General features: G+C 42.5%; 1 protein-coding gene across 1 annotated transcript; it reads right to left on the bottom strand.

Moving 5' to 3' along the window:
* Positions 1 to 1,622: 1,622 nt before the first annotated feature.
* On the bottom strand, positions 1,623 to 2,904 carry LOC115013304 (tubulin beta chain-like). Its single transcript, XM_029439506.1, has 2 exons — positions 2,793 to 2,904; positions 1,623 to 2,716 (listed from the first exon to the last, which is right to left on the bottom strand). The coding sequence occupies exon 2, from the start codon at positions 2,553 to 2,555 to the stop codon at positions 1,638 to 1,640; it is 918 nt and encodes a 305-aa protein (XP_029295366.1). The 5' UTR covers positions 2,556 to 2,716; positions 2,793 to 2,904; the 3' UTR covers positions 1,623 to 1,637.
* Positions 2,905 to 23,909: the final 21,005 nt, after the last annotated feature.

The raw sequence follows: 23,909 nt of genomic DNA, 5'->3' as shown, positions 1-23,909 counted from the left end.
AGGGAATGAGCCCTTACCCCAAGTGAAGGAGTTCAAGTACCTCGGGGTCTTGTTCGCGAGTGAGGGGACGATGGAGCGAGAGATTGGCTGGAGAATCGGAGCAGCGGGGGCGGTACTGCAGTCGCTTTACCATTGTGACGAAAAGAGAGCTGAGCCAGAAGGCAAAGCTCTCAATCTACCGGTCGATCTTCGTTCCTACCCTCACCTATGGTCTTGAAGGCTGGGTCATGACCGAAAGAACGAGATCAAGGTACAAGCGGCCGAAATGGGTTTTCTCAGACGGGTGGCTGGCGTCTCCCTTAGAGATAGGGTGAGAAGCTCAGCCATCCGTGAGCCGCTGCTCCTTTACGTTGAAAGGAGCCAGTTGAGGTGGTTTGGGTATCTAGTAAGGATGCCACCTGGGCGCCTCCCTAGGGAGGTGTTCCAGGCACATCCAGCTGGGAGGAGACCCCGGGGAAGACCCAGGACTCGGTGGAGAGATTATATCTCTTCACTGGCCTGGGAAAGCCTCGGGATCCCCCAGTCGGAGCTGGAGGATGTGGCCCGGAGAAGGGAAGATTGGGGTTCCTTACTGGAGCTGCTGCCACCCCGACCCGACCCCGGATAAGCGGTAGACGATGGATGGATGGATGGACCACGAAAAACGAATGCAAACTAAATAAACCCACATTTTCTGACAAACTGCTTCTTTAAATATTCTGTTGATATGTGAATGGTCTTACTGCATTTAAAAGGGAGGATACTGTTTAATTGGCCACATAATGACGTATCTTTTGAACAAGACATCCTATTATCACTGTATGTAGCGTACTGAAATCATGAAGTGTATCATTTCATTTGAAACTTGCATCTTATGTTTCTGACAGTGGCTTTGTGTCACGCTTTGGAGAGAAGCAGGGCTTGGAGGGCCAGGTGAAGAAAGAGTGCTGTTGGAATCTGCTGGCGTTGGCCATAAGCATCCTCCACTTCTTGTGGGAAAGGCTTAGCCAACACTGCCACCTAGTGAGCTAACAAACATATGGAAATGTCAGCACAGATCATTTACAGTGCATCTCAATTCTGTAGGAACTAAAGTTGCATGCATATCATAACCAATGTTCTGTTGATAAAATATGTAGCCTAGGAAGCAAATAACTTTTAAGGAGTTTGAATAGTCACGAGGGATAACGTTTTTTCTTGTGCAGCACAACGACATTGATTTTTAGTTTACAGGGCAGTGGTATGTACGGCATGTCAGTCAATTATGTTTTTATTAATACATGTATTAACATTTGGAAACAATCACAGTACCCCATTAAATGACTTGTTACTTGCACAATATTATGTATTAGATAAATCAACTCCTTTTTAAGGAAGCATTTACCTGCACTCAGAAAATCTTGTTTCTGGCAAAGCTACACTTTATATATAGTAGTGAATCTGCTCTAACACCATAGCCCAAATTATATTTACCTATACACCATCAAGCCAGTTATCATACAGGTCATCAAAACCAGGAAGGACAACTTCAAATATGCAGAAGAACTTTTATTAACATGAACAGCAGACAGAACACTGAACACTGAAAACTGGAAAGGACTTTGAACATTACATTTTACTGTAACGATTTGACAGCAGAACGTTGGCAAATGATAGATTTAGGCCAGCTCTTCCACCCCCTCGTCCTCAAACTCTCCCTCCTCCTCAGCAGTGGCATCCTGGTACTGCTGGTACTGCTGGTACTGCTGGTACTCGGACACCAAGTCGTTCATGTTGCTCTCTGCCTCGGTGAACTCCATCTCATCCCAACCCTCATTAGTGTACCAGCGGAGGAAAGCTTTGCGCCTGAACATGGCTGTGAACTGCTCAGAGATATGCTTGAACAGCTCCTGGATAGCCGAGCTGTTGCCGATAAAGGTAGCAGCCATCTTGAGACCACGGGGAGGAATGTCGCAGACAGCGGTCTTCACGTTGTTGGGGATCCATTCAACAAAGTGGCTGCTGTTCTTGTTCTGTACATTCAGCATCTGCTCGTCCACTTCCTTCATTGACATGCGGCCACGGAAGATGGAAGCCACTGACAGATAGCGGCCATGGCGTAGGTTGCAGGCAGCCATCATGTTCCTGGCATCAAACATCTGCTGGGTGAGCTCTGGCACAGTGAGTGACCTGTACTGCTGGCTGCCTCTGCTTGTGAGGGGAGCAAAGCCTGGCATGAAGAAGTGCAGACGGGGAAATGGCACCATGTTTACAGCAAGCTTACGCAGGTCAGCGTTAAGTTGTCCAGGGAACCTGAGGCAGGTGGTGACGCCGCTCATGGTGGCCGAGACCAAGTGGTTAAGGTCACCATATGAGGGGGTTGTGAGTTTAAGGGTGCGGAAACAGATGTCATACAGGGCTTCATTGTTGATGCAGAAGGTCTCATCTGTGTTTTCTACAAGCTGGTGGACTGATAGTGTGGCATTGTAGGGCTCAACAACTGTGTCTGATACTTTTGGGGAAAGCACCACACTGAAGGTGTTCATGATGCGGTCGGGGTACTCTTCGCGGATTTTGCTGATAAGCAGTGTGCCCATACCAGAGCCTGTACCACCACCCAGGAAGTGTGTGAGCTGGAAGCCCTAAAGGTAGTCGCAGCTCTCTGCCTCCTTCCTCACCACATCGAGGACAGCGTCCACCAGCTCTGCACCCTCGGTGTAGTGACCCTTGGCCCAGTTGTTGCCAGCACCACTCTGGCCTGTAAGACAAATTAGCTTCACAGAAACAGCATAACGAATTCACCCTTTGTCAGAAGTCCTCAAAATATTACTTACCGAACACAAAGTTGTCTGGTCTGAAGACCTGGCCGAAAGGCCCAGACCTCACAGACTCCATGGTGCCTGTCTCCAGATGAACCAGCACAGCACAGAGCACATATTTACCACCTAGAAACAGCAGGATAGAGGTAAGGGAACATGAACTTGCAGTAAACGCAAGTACAATTTAAATGAGAGTTTCATCAAACTTACCCGAGGCTTCATGGTAGTAGACATTGATCCTGTCCAGCTGCAGGTCACCTTCACCATGGTATGTACCAGTTGGGTCGATACCGTGCTCATCACTGATCACCTCCCAAAACTGTGGGACAAAGAAATGGCAACACTTTGTTAGCTCTTAGAATGACCAACATCCCCATCCCCTAATCACATGTCCATTTTGTTACTGGTGTATTTAACAATCGGGTTAAATTAATGATAAATATGGTGGGGTTGAAACTCCATTTCCCGACGTGCAGCCTTCAGCGCGTGCGCCCTGAAAACCCATTGGCTGCGACTCATAAGTTATGAATTTGAAAATTCCTAATACGTCACTAACCGCTAAGCCCGTCAACTGTACTTATCCTGTGAAATATCTCAACATTGGATTGGAATTTTGTACTGATATTCATAGTTCCCACAGACAAATAATCATAATGACTTTAGTGATCCCCTGACCTGTTTTCTTGAATGTCACTGTGAGGTGATTTTGTGTGCAATGTCAGAGTCATTATGTTTTAAATTATTCATTTCATACATTTTCAAATAACGCCTGTATTCATAGTCAGAGGTGTGGCTAGCACAGACATAGAAAGACCAAGTAAATGCAGGGTAAATTGACCACCATTGAGAGGTGGACCTGTACTATAATAGAAATAGTGTTTTTATTTTTGGGTGCAGTATTTTCGTAGCTTCCTCTTGGGTGCATGCTTATGATCTGGCATCTGCTCACAACATTTCTTTTAGAGGTTAATACCCAGAAATGTCCAAAACACAGCAAATTACAAAAATCCAGGCAGAGGTCTACAAGGTATCTGCAGATACAGACACTGCCACACACTGCTATTGGGTCATAAATGATTTTGAGTTTAAACATTGTTTTTAGAAAAATCCTGCTCATTATGCCTTTAAGCATGGTCAAAGATGATCTCTAAAAAAGATCATTATAAGCTGCGGCAGTGGTGTGAAATCCTACACACTTCCTGTCTCCTGAGTGTGAGCGGATGTATTTATATTTTCTTTTGCCAACAATAGATATTTACACAGCTAACAGCCATATGTATTATTACAGAAATAAGTTAGCTGGGGCGTTCACAAACATTAGCTTTACATTTCGACACTGTTTGGCTAACCTTAACGCTCTGTGTTAACAGATCTCACAAGAGTGTGTTGCTGAGACAGAGACAGCCCTGAAAAATGCCATTCTAAAGTCAGAATATTCGGAGGATATGTGGCTTGTTAATAATTGGTCCAATATTTACTTTGTTGACTGTGTGGCGGTCATAATGTTTGCTCACATTCTCCCTTCGTAGTGAATAGACAGGAAGTTAACTCTCCTTTCTGAACCGTCTCTGCAACAGTCAAAGAAGTCAATTCACCACTACCTGCATATGTTTCAAATTAAAATGATATCAGAAAGTTAGAATTATCCCTTTGGAGTCGCTGGGATGCTTTTACTTTGACATATCTGTTCAGGAAGTTTTGAGTTTCATTGATGGTAGCCTATTAGCAATAAAAAAAAGAACGGCTAACCGGAAGAGACTTATTAATAAGTGAATACAAAGTGTTTTTCTGTTTGAGAAGAGAAAGTGAGAGTAGTAGAGTGGTGAGTTTGACATGAGTCTTTTGTTGTACCTGTACTGCAGTGCTGTGGAAATATACATTACAGCATACTGAATTTATGAAGACAGATTCAGGACAGTAAACATGGAGAAGATGTCGAGGTTTCATTATCAGCAAACAACAGATAAGCCAACAGACGCTTGTTATTAATAAATAAACAGAGGGATTATAAATAAAGCTGTGTTTGTAATTCATATCTGTTGCAGATAAAGGCTTGAATTTAAAGTAAATTAAGTCATTATTTGAGAATTTACCATTTGAGAAAAAATAGTGTTACCAGTAACATCTTTCTGCTGTCGATGGAGAGAGAAATACTGCAGGAAGTTTAAATGAGTAAGTGTTTAAAACAAGGCTTCCTGAAGGTGTAAATGTCCTGTTTTCTTTATTCATGAACCTCCATCATCATCACTATTACTTACCACACAGTCTCGCAGTGCTCCCAGGTAACTCTGTCTGCGAGTCTCTCTGAGGCTCTGTATAACTCCTTGCTCACAGGAGTAAGTGATGGTCTGAGTGGAGAATCTGCTGTTTAGTCTCAGAAACCTCATCTGCATCTGTTCCTCCTGGATATTCAAACTGGGGGTAGGGGGTTTGCAAACAAGGTATGGTTTAGAGAAATAAATAAATACATAAGTGAAATCCATCTCAGACAAAGAGGAAAATCAAATCTGGATCAGATGCTCACCTGGAAGCCGTCTTCAACTGTGCTCAACCAGTGAAATGACATATTGGTGCCAGAATCCTTCAGCCAAACTTTAACTGGAACCTGTGGTTGGTCATGTTATCACATTAATATGATGTGTTTTACCAAATAATGAAGACGTATTTATTAGAATTGCAAATATATGACAGCGTATTAGGGCCATTGTAGGTAAAAAAAAACAATAATTACAGAGAGGGGGGGTAAAATCTCCCTGAAAATAAAAAAAGAATTCCGAGATTGCAGTCACGTGAAAGAAACTCGGATAAATCACATTGTTTCAACCTCATCGCACCTTAGAAAGTAAACAGGGAATGTCCCACGCACGTTAGTGAGGAGCTGCAACAGTATGGAACATGGAGATATCCTCCATCTGTCCATTGTGTTTTAGTTCCTGATGCACAAAAGCTATCATCTCATCCAAATCACTATGTAGTTTTCTTCTGAAAAGCAATTCACAGGAATGTCTCTTCAAAGTCCGGACACTTGTGAGAAAATGACAAAGATTTCCTTGTTGCTGAATCCGATTGCAAAATATAATTTGATTAGGTCTGTGGTGTGATGAGGTTGATCTAACCTTGCAAAGTGAAGCGATGTGGTTCCTTGACAAAAATGTGTTTCTCGTAAATGTATGACTTTAATCTCAAAATGTTTTTTCTCTGAATTCTCTTATTTATAAATATTTTATCAGAATCATTTTTATTGCCATGTAGGTTTTCACCTACAAGGAATTTGCTGTGGTTTAGTTGGTGCATAAGAACAAAAATTGGTGCATAATCAAAGTACTAAAATAGAGATATTGATCATTAAAAATATATAATAAATTAACAATATATATACAAAATATAGACAGTAGAGACAATATACAATATAACCTACAATGGCTATAATATGGCGTAACATGATCAACAAACATGACCTTAGTGAACATCTGAGTCTGTCTAAAGGTGCCAGCTCAAGCAGTTGTGACTTATGTGATTTATTATTCCGTGTGCACAGATTGCTAAACTGTACACAGATCAATAATGCCTAAAGTTCAGCAAACTATGTTTACCAATTTATAAAAAATATTTTTGAAATATGTGTATAGGTTTGTTAATGAAAATAAAAACACTTGATTTGGACGGCTGATAAAAAGGTTGAATGGTTCAACAGTTTTAAGGTAGTATGACTGGTTATTTAATCTTCATACCCACAATATGAAAGCAATCATTAATAATCTGTGCCAATTGTGAGAATACTACAAAATGAATTTGGTTATATGCTGTCCTATGAATAATTTAACATTATCTTCCAAATAATTTAAATCTTTAACTTGGGCTATTCTAAATTAAAATGATTAAATTCATGAAAAGCTACTGGAGTTGTGTTGAGAATAACATACCTGAATTTCCCTAAATAAAGTGTCTGTCTGTCTGTCTGTCTGTCTGTCTGTCTGTCTGTCTGTCTGTCTGTCTGTCTGTCTGTCTGTCTGTATTGAACAGACAATAAGCATATTTGCCGATCTTTTCAAAGGAATAATAAAACTGTTCTTTGACAAAAAATGTTGTCTACATTGAGAACATAAACTGGTACTGTATTTAAACAATGCTAAGTTAGTACATTTTAAATGTCTTCTCTTTTAACCTTAAATATATTTCTACTATGATAATCTTGATGATTCAGGATTAATTTCATTATTCTTTTTGCAAGATGTTTTATTCAGAAATATACATTTTGTAAATCACTACCTACTCTTTTTAAAAATTATGGAATTGTCCCCCTGAAACCTCTGACTGTATATCCTTGACCCATGAATATACAGCTCTGGAAAAAATTAAGAGACCACTTCAAATCTTTCTTAAATTAGCTTGTTTTACATGTCTGGCAGCCATTCCATTCGACTTTCTGTTGAATTCCAACACAAGCACACCTCATTCTACTTAATGAAGTACTGATTAGGTGATAATTTGAACCAAATCTTATCTAACTTGGAAAAGTATAAAAAACACTGCTGTGGTCATCACTCTCCTCTTGCATTAGGACCAGCTGGATGGTTAAAACAGTGCTTCTAGTACCTCAAAAGTAATTGGAATCAAACAATAACTATTGACCATACCAAAAGAGTAGAAGATAAAAGTTTTGGGTGAGGAAAAGAAGGGTTTAATTCTGCCTTTACTGGCAGAGGGATACGATGAACATCAGGTTGCTTCCATCCTTAAAATTTCAAAGACGGAGGTTTATAAGAACAAGGTCCAGCAGCAGACATTGGGGACAACAAAGCTACAGACCGGCAGAGGGCGAAAACGACTCTCCACTGATCGGGATGACCGCCAACTCATTTGAATGTCACTCAACAACCGTAGGATGATATCAAGTGACCGACATAAAGAATAACAAACGGAAGCTGGGGTGAAGTGAACGGCAAGGACGGTTCCAAACAGGCTCCTCTGGGCCGGGCTGAAGTCGCGTAAAGCTAGAAAAAAGTTATTTGTCAATGAGAAGCAAAGAAGAGCAGGCTGAGGTTTGCAAAAGACCATAAGGATTGGACCGTAGAGGCCTGGAGTACGGTCATCTTCTCTGATCAGTCCAATTTGCAGCTTTGCCCAACACCTGGTAGTCTAATGATTAGACGGAGACCTGGAGAGGCCTACAAGCCACAGTGTCTCGCACCCACTGTGAAATCTGGTGGAGGCTGGAATAGGGCAGATGTGTCTTTGTTAAGGACTCAATCAAACCACGTACAAGGTTGTCCTGGAAGAATTATTGCTTCCTTCTGCTCTGACAATGTTCCCCAACTCTGAGGATCGTTTTTCCAGCAGGACAATGCTCCACACCACACAGCCAGGTCAATCAAGGTGTGGATGGAGGATCACCAGATCAAGACCCTGTCATGGCCAGCCCAATCTCCAGACCTGAACCCCATTGAAAACCTCTGGAATATGATCAAGAGGAGGATGGATGGTCACAAGCCATCAAACAAAGCCGAGCTGCTTGAATGTTTACCCAGGAGTGGCATAAAGTCACTGAACAGCAATGTGCAGACTGGTGGAGAGCATGCCAAGATGCAAGAAAGCTGTGATTGAAAATCAGAGTTATTCCACCAAATATTGATTTCTGAACTCTTCCTAAGTTAAAACATTAGTATTGTGTTGTTTAAAAATGAATATGAACTTATTTTCTTTGCATTATTCGAGGTCTGAAAACACTGCATCTTTTTTGTTATTTTGACCAGTTGTAATTTTTTGCAAATAAATGCTCTAAATGACAATATTTCTATTTGGAATTTGGGACAAATGTTGTCAGTAGTTTATAGAATGAAACAAAAATGTTAATTTTACTCAAACACATACCTATAAATCAGGGATGGGCAACTGGCGGCCCGCAGGCCTCACAAAGAGTCAATTTACAAAAATCAATAAAGCAAATTATTTGAACCAAAGTCCCATTTGTAATTCATAATATTCACCGCTAGAGGGCGCTCACCCCAAATTTAGAAGGCTTGCAGCCAAGTGCAGATTTTCTTGTATTTTACACTTCCTCCTCCAGTCTAACGGGAAAAGAAACATGAGTGCCCAAAAAAAGAAAACTAGACCAAGAAAACCGTATATTTCAGCCAAAATGGGCAAACCTATGGGTTTAGTGTGCCTTGAAACTAAATCGACAATGAAGGATTACAACTTAAGTCGCCACTACAGAACCCACAAAGACAAATACGACAAGTACACAGGAGCCGCCAGAGCTGCCATCGTCGCCGACCAGCATCAGACCCTTTTTGCCAGAGCCACAACTACACAGGAATCGTCTCTCACGGCATCTTATACCGTTTCCCTTGAGCTAGCTAAAGCTATGAAACCCCTGTCGGACGGTGACATGGTGAAGAGGTGTGCAGTCGAGATGGCTAAAGCATTCGGAGATGACAACATGGCTAAGAATTTTGAAACCGTCTCTTTGTCCCGCCGAACAGTGACTCGAAGAATTTCTGACATTCAAAATCATGTCGAGGGAAAGCTAAAACAAGTCATTCCTTAGTGTTGGATGAGAGCACCGATGTGACTGATGTTAACCAGCTTCTCATCTACACACGAACCATTAACAGTTCATTTGAAGTACACAAGGAGTTATTGAAACTGGTATGTTTGCATGGCACTACCAAAGGACAAGATATTTTCAGCACTGTTGAAAATGTTGTAAATGAGCTTTGACAAGCTCTCAGCTGTTGTTACCGATGGTGCGCCATCAATGCAAGGGAAACGCATTGGATTCTTGGATTCGCCGGTCTCCTCCGCCAGAGCGGCGTTGACTGTCCAATATTGCACTGCATGTACAAATGTACAAATGTTGACATTGACATTCAGTCTATGTTGTGCCAGCAGGAGGAGAGTATCTCATCATGTTAAGATAATTAATAATCTAATTAAATTAGTTAAAGAATTAGGACTACTAAATGCATTTGAATGTGAAAAATAGAAAGGTTCATAGTCCTATTGTAATACAGAGAGAGAGAGCTGTGGAAAACTGTTGCAAATTGGTACAATAAACGTTCATTGCCTGTATGTATTTAGTCATTTTCATTAAATGAGTCGCTATAGTTGGCTATGATGGAGTTATAGTAACAAGCAACACACACTACACCTAATAGACATTCTTTATATTGTATGTTGTAGCATTTAAAACACAATATCATTTAGATTTCTTTTTTAAATATTGAGAAAACAACAAAACAATAACAACACATACAGAACAGATATCAATGATAGAAAAAGGAAGAGCTTGTTTTATGAAGAACATAACATGTGATTATTAAAAGACAATTACATGAAAATACTTTTTTTTAGGAGATATACTGCAGAGTGGCTGATTTGATAGGAGGCAGGTGGGATGATGTCAACGAGGACCAGGTTTGCAGGTAGAGCTGGAGAGGGAGGCAGACATGCCCATGCCACAGACACGCTCATGCCTCAGACACACAAACAGAGGGCACAGAAGAAGGAGAACAACAATACATGTACTGAGGTATGGCTATGGCTGTAACAGGATCCCCCTCTCAACGGTTGCCTCCAGGCAACCCACCAGGCTTGTCGGGATGTTCCCAGTGAAAGTCCCGGATGAGGGAGGGATCTAGAACAAGACTGCGGGATATCCAGCAGCGCTCCTCTGGACCTTTGAGCCTCGGTGAATCTCTCCTCTGGTTTCCATCCACTGACCAATGGACAGACGGAGCGGGCCAATCAAGACCTTGGAGCTTCACTGCGTCACGGCCAACAACCCTGCTACTTGGAGCACTCAACTTCCGTGGATTGAGTATGCACATAATTCCTTGTCCAGTGCAGCCACTGGACTGTCCCCCTTTGAGTGCTCCCTTGGCTATCAACCACCTCTGTTCCCGTCCCAGGAGGTTGACATCAACGTTCCTTCGGTCAAAGTCAGAGAGTTTGGCTTTCCTCTAAGGATCTACCTCTACAAACTTCCTCCAGGAAACTCACGCCCTGGTACATTGGTCCATTTGAGATTTCTCACTTCATTAACCCATCTGCGGTCAAGCTCAAGCTCCCAGCCCATATGAGAATTCATCCCACCTTTCAAGTTTCCCTGCTGAAACCAGTGGCCACAAGTCTATTATGCCCTCCGGCCGTTTCCCCTCTTCCCACCCGGGTCATTGACGACCATCCGGCCTACACTGTCCGGCGGCTTCTGGATGTGCGCCGCAGAGGCCGTGGGTACCAGTATCTCGTGGATTGGGAGGGATACGGGTACAGAACAGTTGGGATTCTCACCACTTCTCCTGGCTCCCCTTTCTTTCCAGGCTCTCCTCTCAGACCCTCAAGTCCAGTAAATCCTTTTGAACCGGGATCACCTTGTTTTCCTGCGATTTCTGCAGACCTCTGAAGCACACAAATATCACCAGTTGTGTTGATTCATGACTTGGTATCATGAGTGCAAAGAATACATCAACTAAGTTGGTTTTACAGGTTCAGTGGATTGTTTTTTGAGGATAATTTCATCTGAAATTAAAATGTATTTGGAAGAAGAGAGCATCTTTGCTTTATGAACAAAGTAAAGTAAAGGCGGTTTTCTTTTGAATCACAGTCAGGAAAAAAGTGGCAATTGAGAAAAAAAATCTTGTGATCTATGATCTAAGTCTGATCTCAATAGTCTATCTCAATATCTTTCCTGTTTTTATGACTTAAGAACAGGTGGAAAAGTATAATCTTACCTACCGAAAAAGTAACTTAGAGAAAACAACATCATATTGTGAAATGACAGTTGGGAAATTCAAAGAAACAAAAGTTGCTAATGATGTCTCGACTTACCACTGGTCCAAGCTTTCCCCTGTCACCTTTCAAACCGGGGCTTCCTGCCACCCCCTGCAGTTAGACAGAGGGCAGTGTAAAGGCAATCAAGCCAACACTGGTAATAGATGGGCTGTTGCTTCACATTACAGTTATCACTTTTAGCAGCAGTGCTCTGTACCTTTGGACCTGGAGTCCCTGGCTGCCCAGTAAAACCAGCAGGGTCTTTGTCTCCCTTTAGAGAGAATAAGTCCAAAAGTGACAGCATGTCATTACATTTATTACATCAGTTATTAATTACTGACATTGGTTTGATCTCTGCAAAAGGTGAACTTTATAACGTTCCATAACCTATTGTGATGGAGCACATCAATATTGGGTTTAAATATATTGTGTCAAGCTAAAGGGTAGGTTTGGATTTCCTCACGGCCAATACTGTATAAATATTGACAGTGTTATTGGGTATCATGCAGCAACATTCTCTTAAGTTTCTCTTATATTTTATCTCACCCCTAAACACTATATAAGGGCATGTGTTGTGCCCTTATACTCCGGCACATACCCAAGAATTTGAAAGACGCCAGCAGGGGGTGACTCCACTGGTTTCAAAAACAAATCTGATTTTATAGAAGTCTATGAGAAAATGACTTCTCACTTGATTTATTACCTAAGTTAAGGTTTTTCTGATGAGTTTATGGTCTAAATCTCTAGTTTCAAGTCTTCTTCAAAACAACATGATGTTCATTTTGTAAATGTTGGTCCAAATGAAAGTAAAAAAGACAATAGTGATTGACAGGTCGCTACCACTGTGTTTTCCTGTTTGGGTTTTTTCATCTTAGAAGTTTTACCCTTTCACAGTGTGTTTTCAGTTCTTGAAAGTTAATTTTATCATTTAACCACTCGTCTAGGAGGCGATAGTGAGTCAGTGTAGCTCCAGTCTGCCCTCAGTGCCGAGGGAGAAGAAGAACAGCTGCCTGACTCAGCAGACTCAGGGTCAACATCACATCCATGATCCCTGCAGAAAACGTCTGCAGCCTCGCCTCGTTCTCATCCGCAGGACGCTGCTTCTCCGGGAGTAACACACACATATCTGAGCTCCACCTGGAGATTACAAGATAGCGGAGATATTTAGACTCTTAGAGTTTCAGCAGTCTGCTCTAATGAACTGACAGACAGACAGACAGAGAGGCATAAAGACAGACAAACAGACAGACAGACAGACAGGCAAACAGACAGACAGACAGACAGACAGAAAGACAGACAGAAAGACAGACAGACAGAGAGGCATAAAGACAGACAAACAGATGTCATAAATGTGATAGTTCTAGGTTCTCAACTGTTCTCTGGTCTTACGTTATAGTATATTTAATATTTCTGGGTTCTGAATATTGTGATGGCCATTTTATTTGACTGTTTTCCAACATATTATAGACCAATTAACCGATTAATCAAGAAAATTATTTGCAGATTATTTGATAACCCTAATAATCGTTCGCCTCATCAGCCCTAAATGAAATGGTTTCATAGAATGACAATACATCTAACCTCTTTGCCCTTCTGCCCAGGCTCACCCTGCAGGCCCTGGGAACCCTGAGGTCCTGACTCTCCGTTTGGTCCTTTGGGCCCTGGTGGTCCCTGGGGGCCCATCGATCCCTATTTCAGGATTGTACAGTGTTTGAAAGACATTGTCTGAGTTATTTAATCCGTTGCTGAATGTATTTAATTCAGCCTGAATGTCACCTTCATGCTTTGTAAGTGATTCCATCTCATGTTGCTTTGTTTCTAGTTCAAATGCCTGGCTTGATTTTTTTTTTATAACACACTGGTTACAATGATTACAACTAAAACATGGCTGAATATTAGTGGGGATCTAAACCAAAAACAGCCCTGCAATAAAGCAACGCAGGGGGCTTTGTTGGTGGGGCTGTGTTGAAATACGATCTTAAAAGTCCAGTTGAAGTAATAATAATAATAATAATAATAATAATAATAATAATAATAATAATAATAATAATAATAATAATAATAATAATAATACATTTTATTTAGAGGCGCCTTTCAGGACACCCAAGGTCGCCTTACAGTGCATTTAAAAATGTAAACAGCTAAAACAAAGACGGAAAACAAATGAGTCAAACCGACATAGATAAAAACAGGCAAGACAAGAGTGTGGAGTGACGGCGTGAAAGGAGGATCTGTGATAACAAGTTGGTTGTGTTTTAGAGTGAGTAGGCCAGTTTAAACAGGTGGGATTTGAAAGTCATAATGGAGTCAGACTGTTTGATGTGTGGAGGCAGAGCATTCCAGAACCTGGGCGCAGTGCAGCTAAAAGCCCTGGCTCCCATGGTGCTAAGGCGGGAGGTGGGGACAGTCAGGAGTCCGGCTGAGGATGAGCGCAGGAAGCGGGAGGGGGTGTATTCCTGGAGGAGGTTCGAGAGATAGGTGGGGGCGAGGTTGTTGAGGGCTTTGTATGTGAGCAGAAGGTTTTTGTAATCAATCCGGTGCTGAACAGGGAGCCAGTGAAGTTGGATGAGGATGGGGGTGATGTGGTCAGACGATTTGATGCGCGTAATGATCCGGGCAGCCGAGTTTTGAATGATTTGGAGTCTGTTGACTAGTTTTGTGGGTAGGCCAGAGAGGATAGCATTACATTAGTCAATCCGGGATGTGACAAATGCATTACCCAGGAAGTAACAAATTCATGCGTGTAAAGGCTTATCAGATGCCAATATCAGTTTAGCTGTGTTGGCCTTCAGCTGTGCTGGCGGTATAACGCAGCCTTGGTCGCAGCTTTTGGACTGAATATGCCAATACAGCGGCTAATATGGCTCCAGCAAGCTACATCACACAAAAGCCGCATACAGCTGATGAAGTGCAGACGGTCTTCTGGTTACCATTGAAAGGATTCAGCGAGTGTGTTGAAGATGTCACAGCAGTTTCACGCGGCCCAGCTACAGCTATCAGCTAAGTATCCTGCCTACACTGAGGGGGTTATATCTGCAGTGGAAAACGACATAGAGAAAAGCATCTGGTACCAAAAGTGAGTCCAGTCTAGCAGAGCTGCACCATGCAGTGGACAATAGTAACTGAACAATGGCAGATACTGAAACAACTCAACACCAGCTGAAAATCTTGCTGAGCTGCAGTGGTTTAACTTCTCACTTAACTGCAGTGATATATACAATAAGTGCACTCCAGGGTGTGTCAGTACACCCATTAAATAAAGAAAAATTCCTACAGAGTAGGCCGATTAGCTACAAGGGCCTCATGTTGATTTCATGGTTTCAAAATATGGCTCTGATAGTTTTCCCGGTACAGATAGGGAAACTTGGCATGATTTCCAATGCTATTTTATACCATTTTTATTCTGCTATTTCATACTATTTTAATGCTATTTCAGACTCATTTACATCAACACTGTGATTATTGTACTGTAAATGCTCTTATTCTGTCTAATTTTGTACTACTTTCTATGTTTCTGCTGTGAATCACTTTGGACTGCAATTCTTGTATGAAAGGTGCTATACAAATAAAGCTTATTATTATTATTATTATTATATTTTTATCAGTGATGCTGGCTGAGGTCCAGGCTTGGGATGAATAATGACGGTTGATGAATAAATACATTCATTTTTAAACTAGACAGAAAATGTCTCAACAATCATCCATAGTCCGATGATTGTCGAGACATTTTCTGTCTAGTTTAAAAATTAATGTATTTATTGGGCGATCCCAAATAAAACAAACACTGTTTTCTATAGACAAGAGCTTTGTACAGTACACTCAGAAGGAAGTTAACATAAATGAAAAGCTTAAATTCTGATTTTATAAAATATTAAACTAAATTATAATATTAATATATACAATATTAATCAGGTAGTGCAATGAGACCAAAGGTGAGACCTCCCAACACAATTACAACAGCACAATTACATATACCGTACAGTGTAATTATATGAAAACATTTTTACTCAGTAATAACGTCACAGACCTGGTAAACTTTTGTTCCAGGAGTCCCTTCTTCACCAGCTGGACCATGAAGACCCTAACATGATAAGCAAAATCATACTTAGCAATAACAAAGTGTTTTTTTTTGGAATTAATATACAACATTTAATATATTTCTGAATGCATTACATGATAGGCTACTCTGATTAGTGCAGTAAGATAACTGACCTGCTGCCCATCCAGACCTGGAGCACCAATAGCACCAGCAGGACCCATTGCTCCCTAAAAATAATAAATAACACGCCTTAATATCACTTAAATTGCCTGAATGATACTCTTCATACTTTCCGTTTTTGAAAACCTTTAACAGTATTTCTACAACTAATGATCTTGTTAGCTAGTATTTATTTATACCTGCTCTCCTTTCTCTCCTGACTCACCCATTAGTCCAATAATCCCTGGTGTTCCCTGATCAAAAGAAAAGGACTGCATCACATTATGATTAGTATACATGCGACGAGGATTGCATCACAAGGTTTTGACCAATATAAAATGGAGAGAGGTAAAAAGTACCCACTCACTGAAAACCCTCTCGGTCCGGCCGACCCCTGTGGCCCCGGAGGCCCCTGACTCCCTGGAGGACCACAACTCCCCATGCCGCCCTCTGGGCCTGGCTGGCTTGCAGGGCCCTGAAACCATATAGAATAAAAAATAAAAGAACCTAACTGGAGTTGATTATAAAAGGTGAAGTTTACCAAAAATCAATAATGAAAAAATCTCAGAATGCAGTAATAGATGGTATATGATCGAGATGTGATGTTTATTGCATTTCAGGTGTAAACTTTGGGTTAAGTGCTGGAATTTACTTAATTGGTGCCCCCCCCCTTTCCTTAAAGAAAGTAAATGAACTAGGAGCGTAAAAAAACTACCATCTGTATCTGCATCTATATCTCTTTATTTCATTAAAATATCTGTATTTGTTTCTGTTTTTGGAAGTAGGCAGATCCTACAACAGAAGCTGTTGGAAAACATCAAGACTGGTCTGGGTGGATATTGAAGTGGGACAATACAAATCAGAAATATATTGCATGACCATACTATATGAAAGTTGTGTATATAGAGTGTATATAGATAATATCTCATCGGGCAATATTGAATAATAATTACAAAAAGGAGGTCCAGGTGAAGGCACTTTGAATGGTCTCTCAGACTAGAAAAGCGCTATATAAATGCAGTCCACCAACTGTGAAAATAGGGATGATTTAAAGTGTTTATTTTTATTGCTTTGCTCCTGATGCTACTGCATATTTTGTCTCTGCTGATACTCAATCTAATCTAATATAGAAATGTATTATGTTTTTGTTTTTCCCCAAACACAAAGAAAACTACAGAGTTCATACTTACTACAATACACTAAAATGAGTTCAATACCAGGGGTGCCACCATTGTGCCCCCAAGCAAGGTACTTAACCCTGAATTGCTCCAGGGAGACTGTCCCTGTAGTTAGTTCACTGGATAAGAGCGTCTGCTAAATGACCTCTAATGTAATGTTCTATGTTTGACAATGGGAGGTCTCTGCTTGAAGAAAGCAGTGAGGGTGTGGCTTTACATTACAGATTACATTACAGTTCATTTAGCTGACGATTTTGTCCAAAGCGACTTAAATTAAGTGCAAACAATCATGAGGATACATCTCCGAACAGCAAGAATCTGGCAAGTACATTAGCTTCAAATAGGAACAATCCTTTAAGTGCAGAACAATCGCTTCAAATAAGCTAAACAAAAGTGCAACACACAGAAATAATAGAATACAAATTCAACTATTAGCTACAAATAAGCCAAACCAATATAAGTGCAACATACAAAGAACTGTTTTGTTTTTTTCAACTGCAGTTTCAGGTGCAGTTGAAACAGGTGAGTTTTCAGTCTGCGACGGAACGTGTGAAGACTGTCTGCTGACCTGACATCAATGGGGAGGTCATTCCACCATTTTGGAGCCAAGATAGCAAACATGTTTGACCTATGTTTGAGGGGAATATGGGTCCCACTCGCAGTGAGGGAGTAGCGAGCTGATTGGTCAATGCAGAGTAAAGTGAGCGATCTGGAGTGTATGGTTTGACCATGGCCTGGATGTAGGAAGGGGCTGATCCATTCACAGCACGGTAGGCCAGCACCAGAGTCTTGAAGCAGATTCAAGCAGCCACTGGTAGCCTGTGAAGGGAGCAGAGAAGACGTGTAGTGTGGGAGAACTTGGGGAGGCTGAAGACCAGTCGGGCTGCTGCAATCTGTATGAGCTGTAGAGGTTGGATGGCACATGTAGGCAGTCCAGCAATGAGGGAGTTGCAGTAGTCAAGGCATGAGATGACAAGAGCCTGGACAAGAACCTACGTCGCCTTCTGAGTCAGTAGGGGACGTATCCTCCTGATGTTGTACAGAGTGTGTTGTGTGGGGTTGTATCAGCATGTATCAATGTTGACACTGAAGGACAGTTAGTCGTCCAGTGTCACACCCAGATTCCTTGCAGTCCGAGTCGGGGCAAAATCGGGGCAGAGGTGCCGATGTTTATGGTAAGGTCTTGGATGGGAGAGCCCTTTACCGGAAGGAAAAGGAGCTCGGTCTTGTCAAGGTTGAGTTTCAAGTGATGTGCAGCCATGTGCTTTACGTATCTAAAAACAACACAAAGTTTCCTGAACACTGGTCAGAATACATTCTCAATTTGGTTTATTGCCAAGTAAATTTACTTTGCCTTGCTCTTTTTTTCAAATCTTAGATTTAGCCTATAAAACAAACGCCCCCCAAAAACACATAAACACCCCCCTTTTAAAAATATTGCTTCCAGAGCTACCGCCCCCGTGGAGAAGCCCTAGTCTACAGTGTGGATTTGTTACTTTTATATCGAGATTTTCTATTGGAGAGCATGTCTCCTTGACTTCACATCCAGATTTACTCCATGCCCTCACATTCAAAAAGCCCCTTCTGGTGCTTGGATTTGCTCTGCCTCTCCTCAAACTGCATGCTTACACTCAGATATATTGTTGTTTACACTCAAATATATTGTTGCTTTCACTCAGATATATTGTTGCTTTCACTCAGATATATTGTTGCTTACACTCAGGTATATTGTTGCTTGCACTCGGATATATTGTTGCTTACACAGATTTCCTGCACTCCAGCTTCAGCCCCTTCTCCTCAGGCTGCTTCTGTGTCTCACGTAAAATGTCTTCTCCTCTGATCTTGGATTTTTTGTGCTATAACCCTGTCAAAATTCCCTAACCAATGGAATGGCAGAAGTAGTGTTGACAAATGAAATGATCCCTACCTCGTTGTACCTCGTTTGTTATTTTTTTTACGACTTTTGGAATAAAATGACAGTTAATATACATGTATCTGCACCCGTATTTATATTTTACTTTAATAGCTAGACTGGAGTCAAATTTTTATTTTGCCATACGCTGGCAAGGATGGCATGCATCAACAACGTCAGCTCATGCTCGTTAACAGCTGCACACAGAGCTTTCTGATGTTAGCTAAAACTGTGGAGGTAACCGCAGCAGTCTGCATCTTCTCCTTAATAGATCTACGGTATGCACGCATTAAACCATTTCCCTCGCTATAGCTATAATTAAGTAATTCATTAATGAAGTTCTCTTCCCAGGTTAAAATAAACTGCTGAATAGTGCTCTATTTTCAGTCTCAGCTGGCTTAATGCACAGTTAACGTTTGCTCTTCCGTGCTCCACTATGTTTTTCCAAAAGTGAGTGAGGACTGTGTGCTGTGGTGTATAATGTTATTGATTGTCAGAGGTATTCCTGTTGACTATTGCAGTAGTATGCTGCTGCGGTCATACACCACCTAAAGCGACTTGTGTTGCACTCCCCACCGGCATTAACCAATTCTCACTGGTATATACATGCTAACTGTAACTTTCTCCACTGACAACACTGTTTGTTCCCCTGTAGCAGTGTTACTCATTGCGCGGCTTGCGAGCCTCCTGCGGCTCGCCAAGCTTTAATTGGTGGATTGCATGGCAGTGGGCTAAATAAAGGGGTGATAGATATGATTATGCAGTCAATACAGATATTTCATAAAAACACTAAAAACAAGCAGGGCTATTACATATAACACATTATTAGCCTACAAATAATAAAAAATAATATGTAATAATAATTGATAAAAGATGTAAATATAGATATTGTCAGTTTTGGCGGTCTATCTAGCACTACAATGGTGAATGTGCTCTTGGACGGGTAGATACATGGTGGGCTAGTATAGAAATAAAAAAAACATTAAAAAATATGTTATCATAAGTATGCTTATTAATATGGACATTTGCTAAAAAAATATTTATATCGCTAAATTGGAGCATTTAAATTGGAGGATACTACGACCAATCTGACACTTCATACTCGCGTTAGCTTGGCTCCGGTCGACTCGTTTCACGCTAGTTCGCGTGTGTTTCTACAGACGTAAAATGGATCGATTTCTTATTAAAAAGTTGCACACCAGTTGGACAGAAACAAAGCGTGACAAACGAGGAAAATTAAGATTTGGCTTTGGTGCATCCAACAACTGCAAATTGAGAGGAAAATGCTGGAGATGTGGTTTGTGGAAATACAACAGCTGCTCCCGTTAAAAAAAGAAAGGTATGAGCCATACAAGACGAGCATTAGAAATTTCAAGAACCATCAGCATGTTGCTCTCTGGGAACCATCACCTTATCGTGGTGGAGAGGTTTGTGTGTCCCTATGAACCTGAGAGCTGTGTTGTCTGGAGCCTAGTGCTCCTGGTAGGGTCTCCCAAGGCAAATTGGTCTCAGGTGACGGGCCAGACTAAGAATGGTTCAAAAACGACTTCATGAAAGAAAGGGAAAGGAAAGGAGAGACCCTGCCCGGAGGAAGCCCGGGGCCCCCGTCTGGAGCCAGGCCCAGAGGGAGGGCCCGACAGCGACCTGGTGGCCGGGTTTGCCACGGAGCCCGGTCGGGCACAGCCCGAAGAAGCTACGTGGTGCCTCCCATCCATCCATCCTGTGGGCCCAACTGGGGTCGGGTGCGCTGTCACACGGGTGGCAGTGATGGTCAGGGACCTCGACGGACCAGACCCGGGCAGCAGAGGCTGGCTCTGGGGACGTGGAACGTCACCTCTCTGTGGGGGAAGGAGCCGGAACTAGTGCGGGAGGTGGATCGCTACCAGTTGGATCTGGTTGGGCTTACCTCCATGCACAGTCTTGGCTCTGGAACCGTACTCCTGGATAGGGGTTGGACTCTATTCTTCTCCGGAGTTGCCCAAGGTGTGAGGCGTCGGGCCGGGGTGGGGATACTCACTAGCCCCCGGCTGAGCGCCGCTACGTTGGAGTTTATCCCGGTGGACGAGAGGGTCGCCTCCCTACGCCTTCGGGTTATGGGGGGGAAAACTCTGACTATTGTTTGTGCCTATGCCCCAAACCGCAGTTCTGAGTATTCGGCCTTCTTGGAGACCCTGAATGGAGCCCTGCAGGGTGCTCCAGTAGGGGACTCCGTAGTCTTGCTGGGAGACTTCAACGCACATGTGGGAAACGATGGAGACACCTGGAGAGGCGTGATTGGGAGGACCAAGGTGCACCAAGGTGCTTCTGCTGTGTACAGCAAGGGTGGGACCCTGCTGACTTCAACTGAGAAGGTTATCGGCCGCTGGAAGGAGCACTTTGAGGAACTCCTGAATCCGACTAACACACCCTCTATAGTTGAGGCAGAGCTGGAAGCTGATGGGGGATCATCGTCAATTTCCCTGATGGAAGTCACTGAGGTAGTCAAACAACTACACAGTGGTAAAGCCGCAGGGGTTGATGAGATCCGTCCAGAAATGCTGAAGGCTTTGGGTGTTGAAGGGCTGTCTTGGTTGACACGCCTCGTCAACATTGCGTAGAAGTCTGGGACAGTGCCTAGGGGTTGGCAGACCGGGGTGGTGGTTCCCCTATTTAAAAAGGGGGACCAGAGAGTGTGTGCCAACTACAGGGGTATCACACTTCTCAGCCTCCCTGGTAAAGTCTACTCCAAGGAACTGGAAAGGAGGGTTCGGCCGGTAGTCGAACCTCTGATTGAAGAGGAACAATGCGGATTCCGTCCTGGTCGTGGAACAACAGACTAACTCTTTACTCTTGCAAGGTTCCTGGAGGGGGCCTGGGAGTACGTCCATCCGGTCTACATGTGTTTTGTGGATCTGGAGAAGGCGTATGACCGGGTCCCCTGGGAGATACTGTGGGAGGTGCTGCGGGAGTATGGGGTGAGGGGGTCACTTTTGAGGTCCATCCAATCCCTGTACGCCCAAAGCGAGAGTTGTGTCCGGATACTCGGCAGTAAGTCGGACTCGTTTCCCGTGAATGTTGGCCTCCGACAGGGCTGCGCTTTATCACCAATCCTGTTTTCATGGATAGGATATCGAGGCGTAGTCGTGGAGGAGAGGGGTTGCAGTTCGGTGACCTGAGGATCTCATCGCTGCTCTTTGCAGATGATGTGGTCCTTATGGCATCATTGGTCTGTGACCTTCAACAGTCACTGGATCAGTTTGCAGCCGAGTGTGCAGCGGTTGGGATGAGGATCAGCACCTCCAAATCTGAGGCCATGGCTCTCAGCAGGAAACCGGTGGATTGCCTACTCCGGGTAGGGAATGAGCCATTACCCCAAGTGAAGGAGTTCAAGTACCTCGGGGTCTTGTTCGCGAGTGAGGGGACAATGGAGCGAGAGATTGGCCGGAGAATCGGAGCAGCGGGGGTGGTATTACAGTCACTTTACCGCACCGTTGTGACGAAAAGAGAGCTGAGCCAGAAGGCAAAGCTTTCAATATACCGGTCGATCTTCGTTCCTACCCTCACCTATGGTCATGAAGGCTAGGTCATGACCGAAAGAACGAGATCACGGGTACAAGCGGCCAAAATGGGTTTTCTCAGACGGGTGGCTGGCGTCTCCCTTAGAGATAGGGTGAGAAGCTCAGCCATCCGTGAGAGACTCGGAGTAGAGCCGCTGCTCCTTTACGTTGAAAGGAGCCAGTTGAGGTGGTTCGGGCATCTAGTAAGGATGCCACCTGGGCGCCTCCCTAGGGAGGTGTTCCAGGCACGTCCAGATGGGAGGAGACCCCGGGGAAGACCCAGGACTCGGTGGAGAGATTATATCTCCTCACTGGCCTGGGAACGCCTCAGGATCCCCCAGTCGGAGCTGGAGGATGTTGCCCGGAGAAGGGAAGATTGGGGTTCCTTACTGGAGCTGCTGCCCCCGCGACCCGATCCCAGATAAGCGGTAGACGATGGATGGATGGATGGATCAGCATGTTGAACTCATCTGAAAACTGAAAGAGAAACACACACAATCAAAAAAACATGCATGCGCACACATACACACATGAAGCATGCCTGTAAACCATGGTTGTCTTCGACTACAAGAATTCTTAGTCGACTAACACTCATCTGTTTTTGACGACTAATTGATTAGTTGATTTAATCGACATATCTTTTAAACTGAGTTTCACCATAAAGAATCATGCAAAAGTCTTTCACTCTTGTGTTTATCTGACGTTTCTGGGAAATAAGTCATTCATGAAGAAAACATTGAAAAAATGACTCATTTACTGACAAGATGTGTGTTACTAGTCAACTAGTCATCCTAGTTATCCTAGTTTAGACTGCACCAGGTGCAATCTATGGAGCTAAATCCAGGCTAAAAGTCAGATTTTTCATCATTCTAAAAATAAAAATAAAATTGAAACTTAATGTTCAAGTTTTGATCTTGAACTTTTAAAAATACAATAACATATTCAAACTAAAAGTGTGTAAAGTTTTTTTCAGGTTTAATTATTATTATTATTTTGATTTAGTTCCGTAATAAACATTTTTTTTTAATGTGTTGCTATGGACAGCATCACACCTGTACAAGCTTCCGTATGTAAAGGAAACTGGATTGACAGGTTTGAGAACCACTGATCTAGGGCAGCTAGTAGGGGTTTCGGCAAAGACTCTCTTTCAATATTTTATTTATATCTGATATGTAATGCAGTTCAATTTCTTTAAAGATTTATTTTAGATAGTGACAGCATGGATACAGAAAGGAAACATGGTGAGCGAGATAGGGGAACGGAAATATCACATTTATTTGTTCATGTATTAATTTAGGGAAAGTCTTCTCATCTCTCCACATAGATCTGTAATATACATTCTACTTTGTAAACATACATTGGATGATATATAATTCAAAGATATTGAAAGATACCACACACTCCTGATGTAATGTTAGCAACACTTGGATATCACGCTGTATGTATAACCCTGCATTAACACACAGACAGAGATTCAAGGGAAGAGAACTTGTATATTTCCTAACTTTTCCTTCTGAGATACATTCAGATTCA

Source organism: Cottoperca gobio, chromosome 9 (assembly GCF_900634415.1).
Source record: "Cottoperca gobio chromosome 9, fCotGob3.1, whole genome shotgun sequence".
NCBI lineage: Eukaryota > Metazoa > Chordata > Actinopteri > Perciformes > Bovichtidae > Cottoperca > Cottoperca gobio.
This window is presented reverse-complemented; position numbering and strand designations above follow the sequence as displayed.

Bases quoted from the DNA above. Each gene is read 5' to 3' on its own strand.
- LOC115013304 (XM_029439506.1), bottom strand. From the start codon at position 2,555: ATGGGCACACTGCTTATCAGCAAAATCCGCGAAGAGTACCCCGACCGC.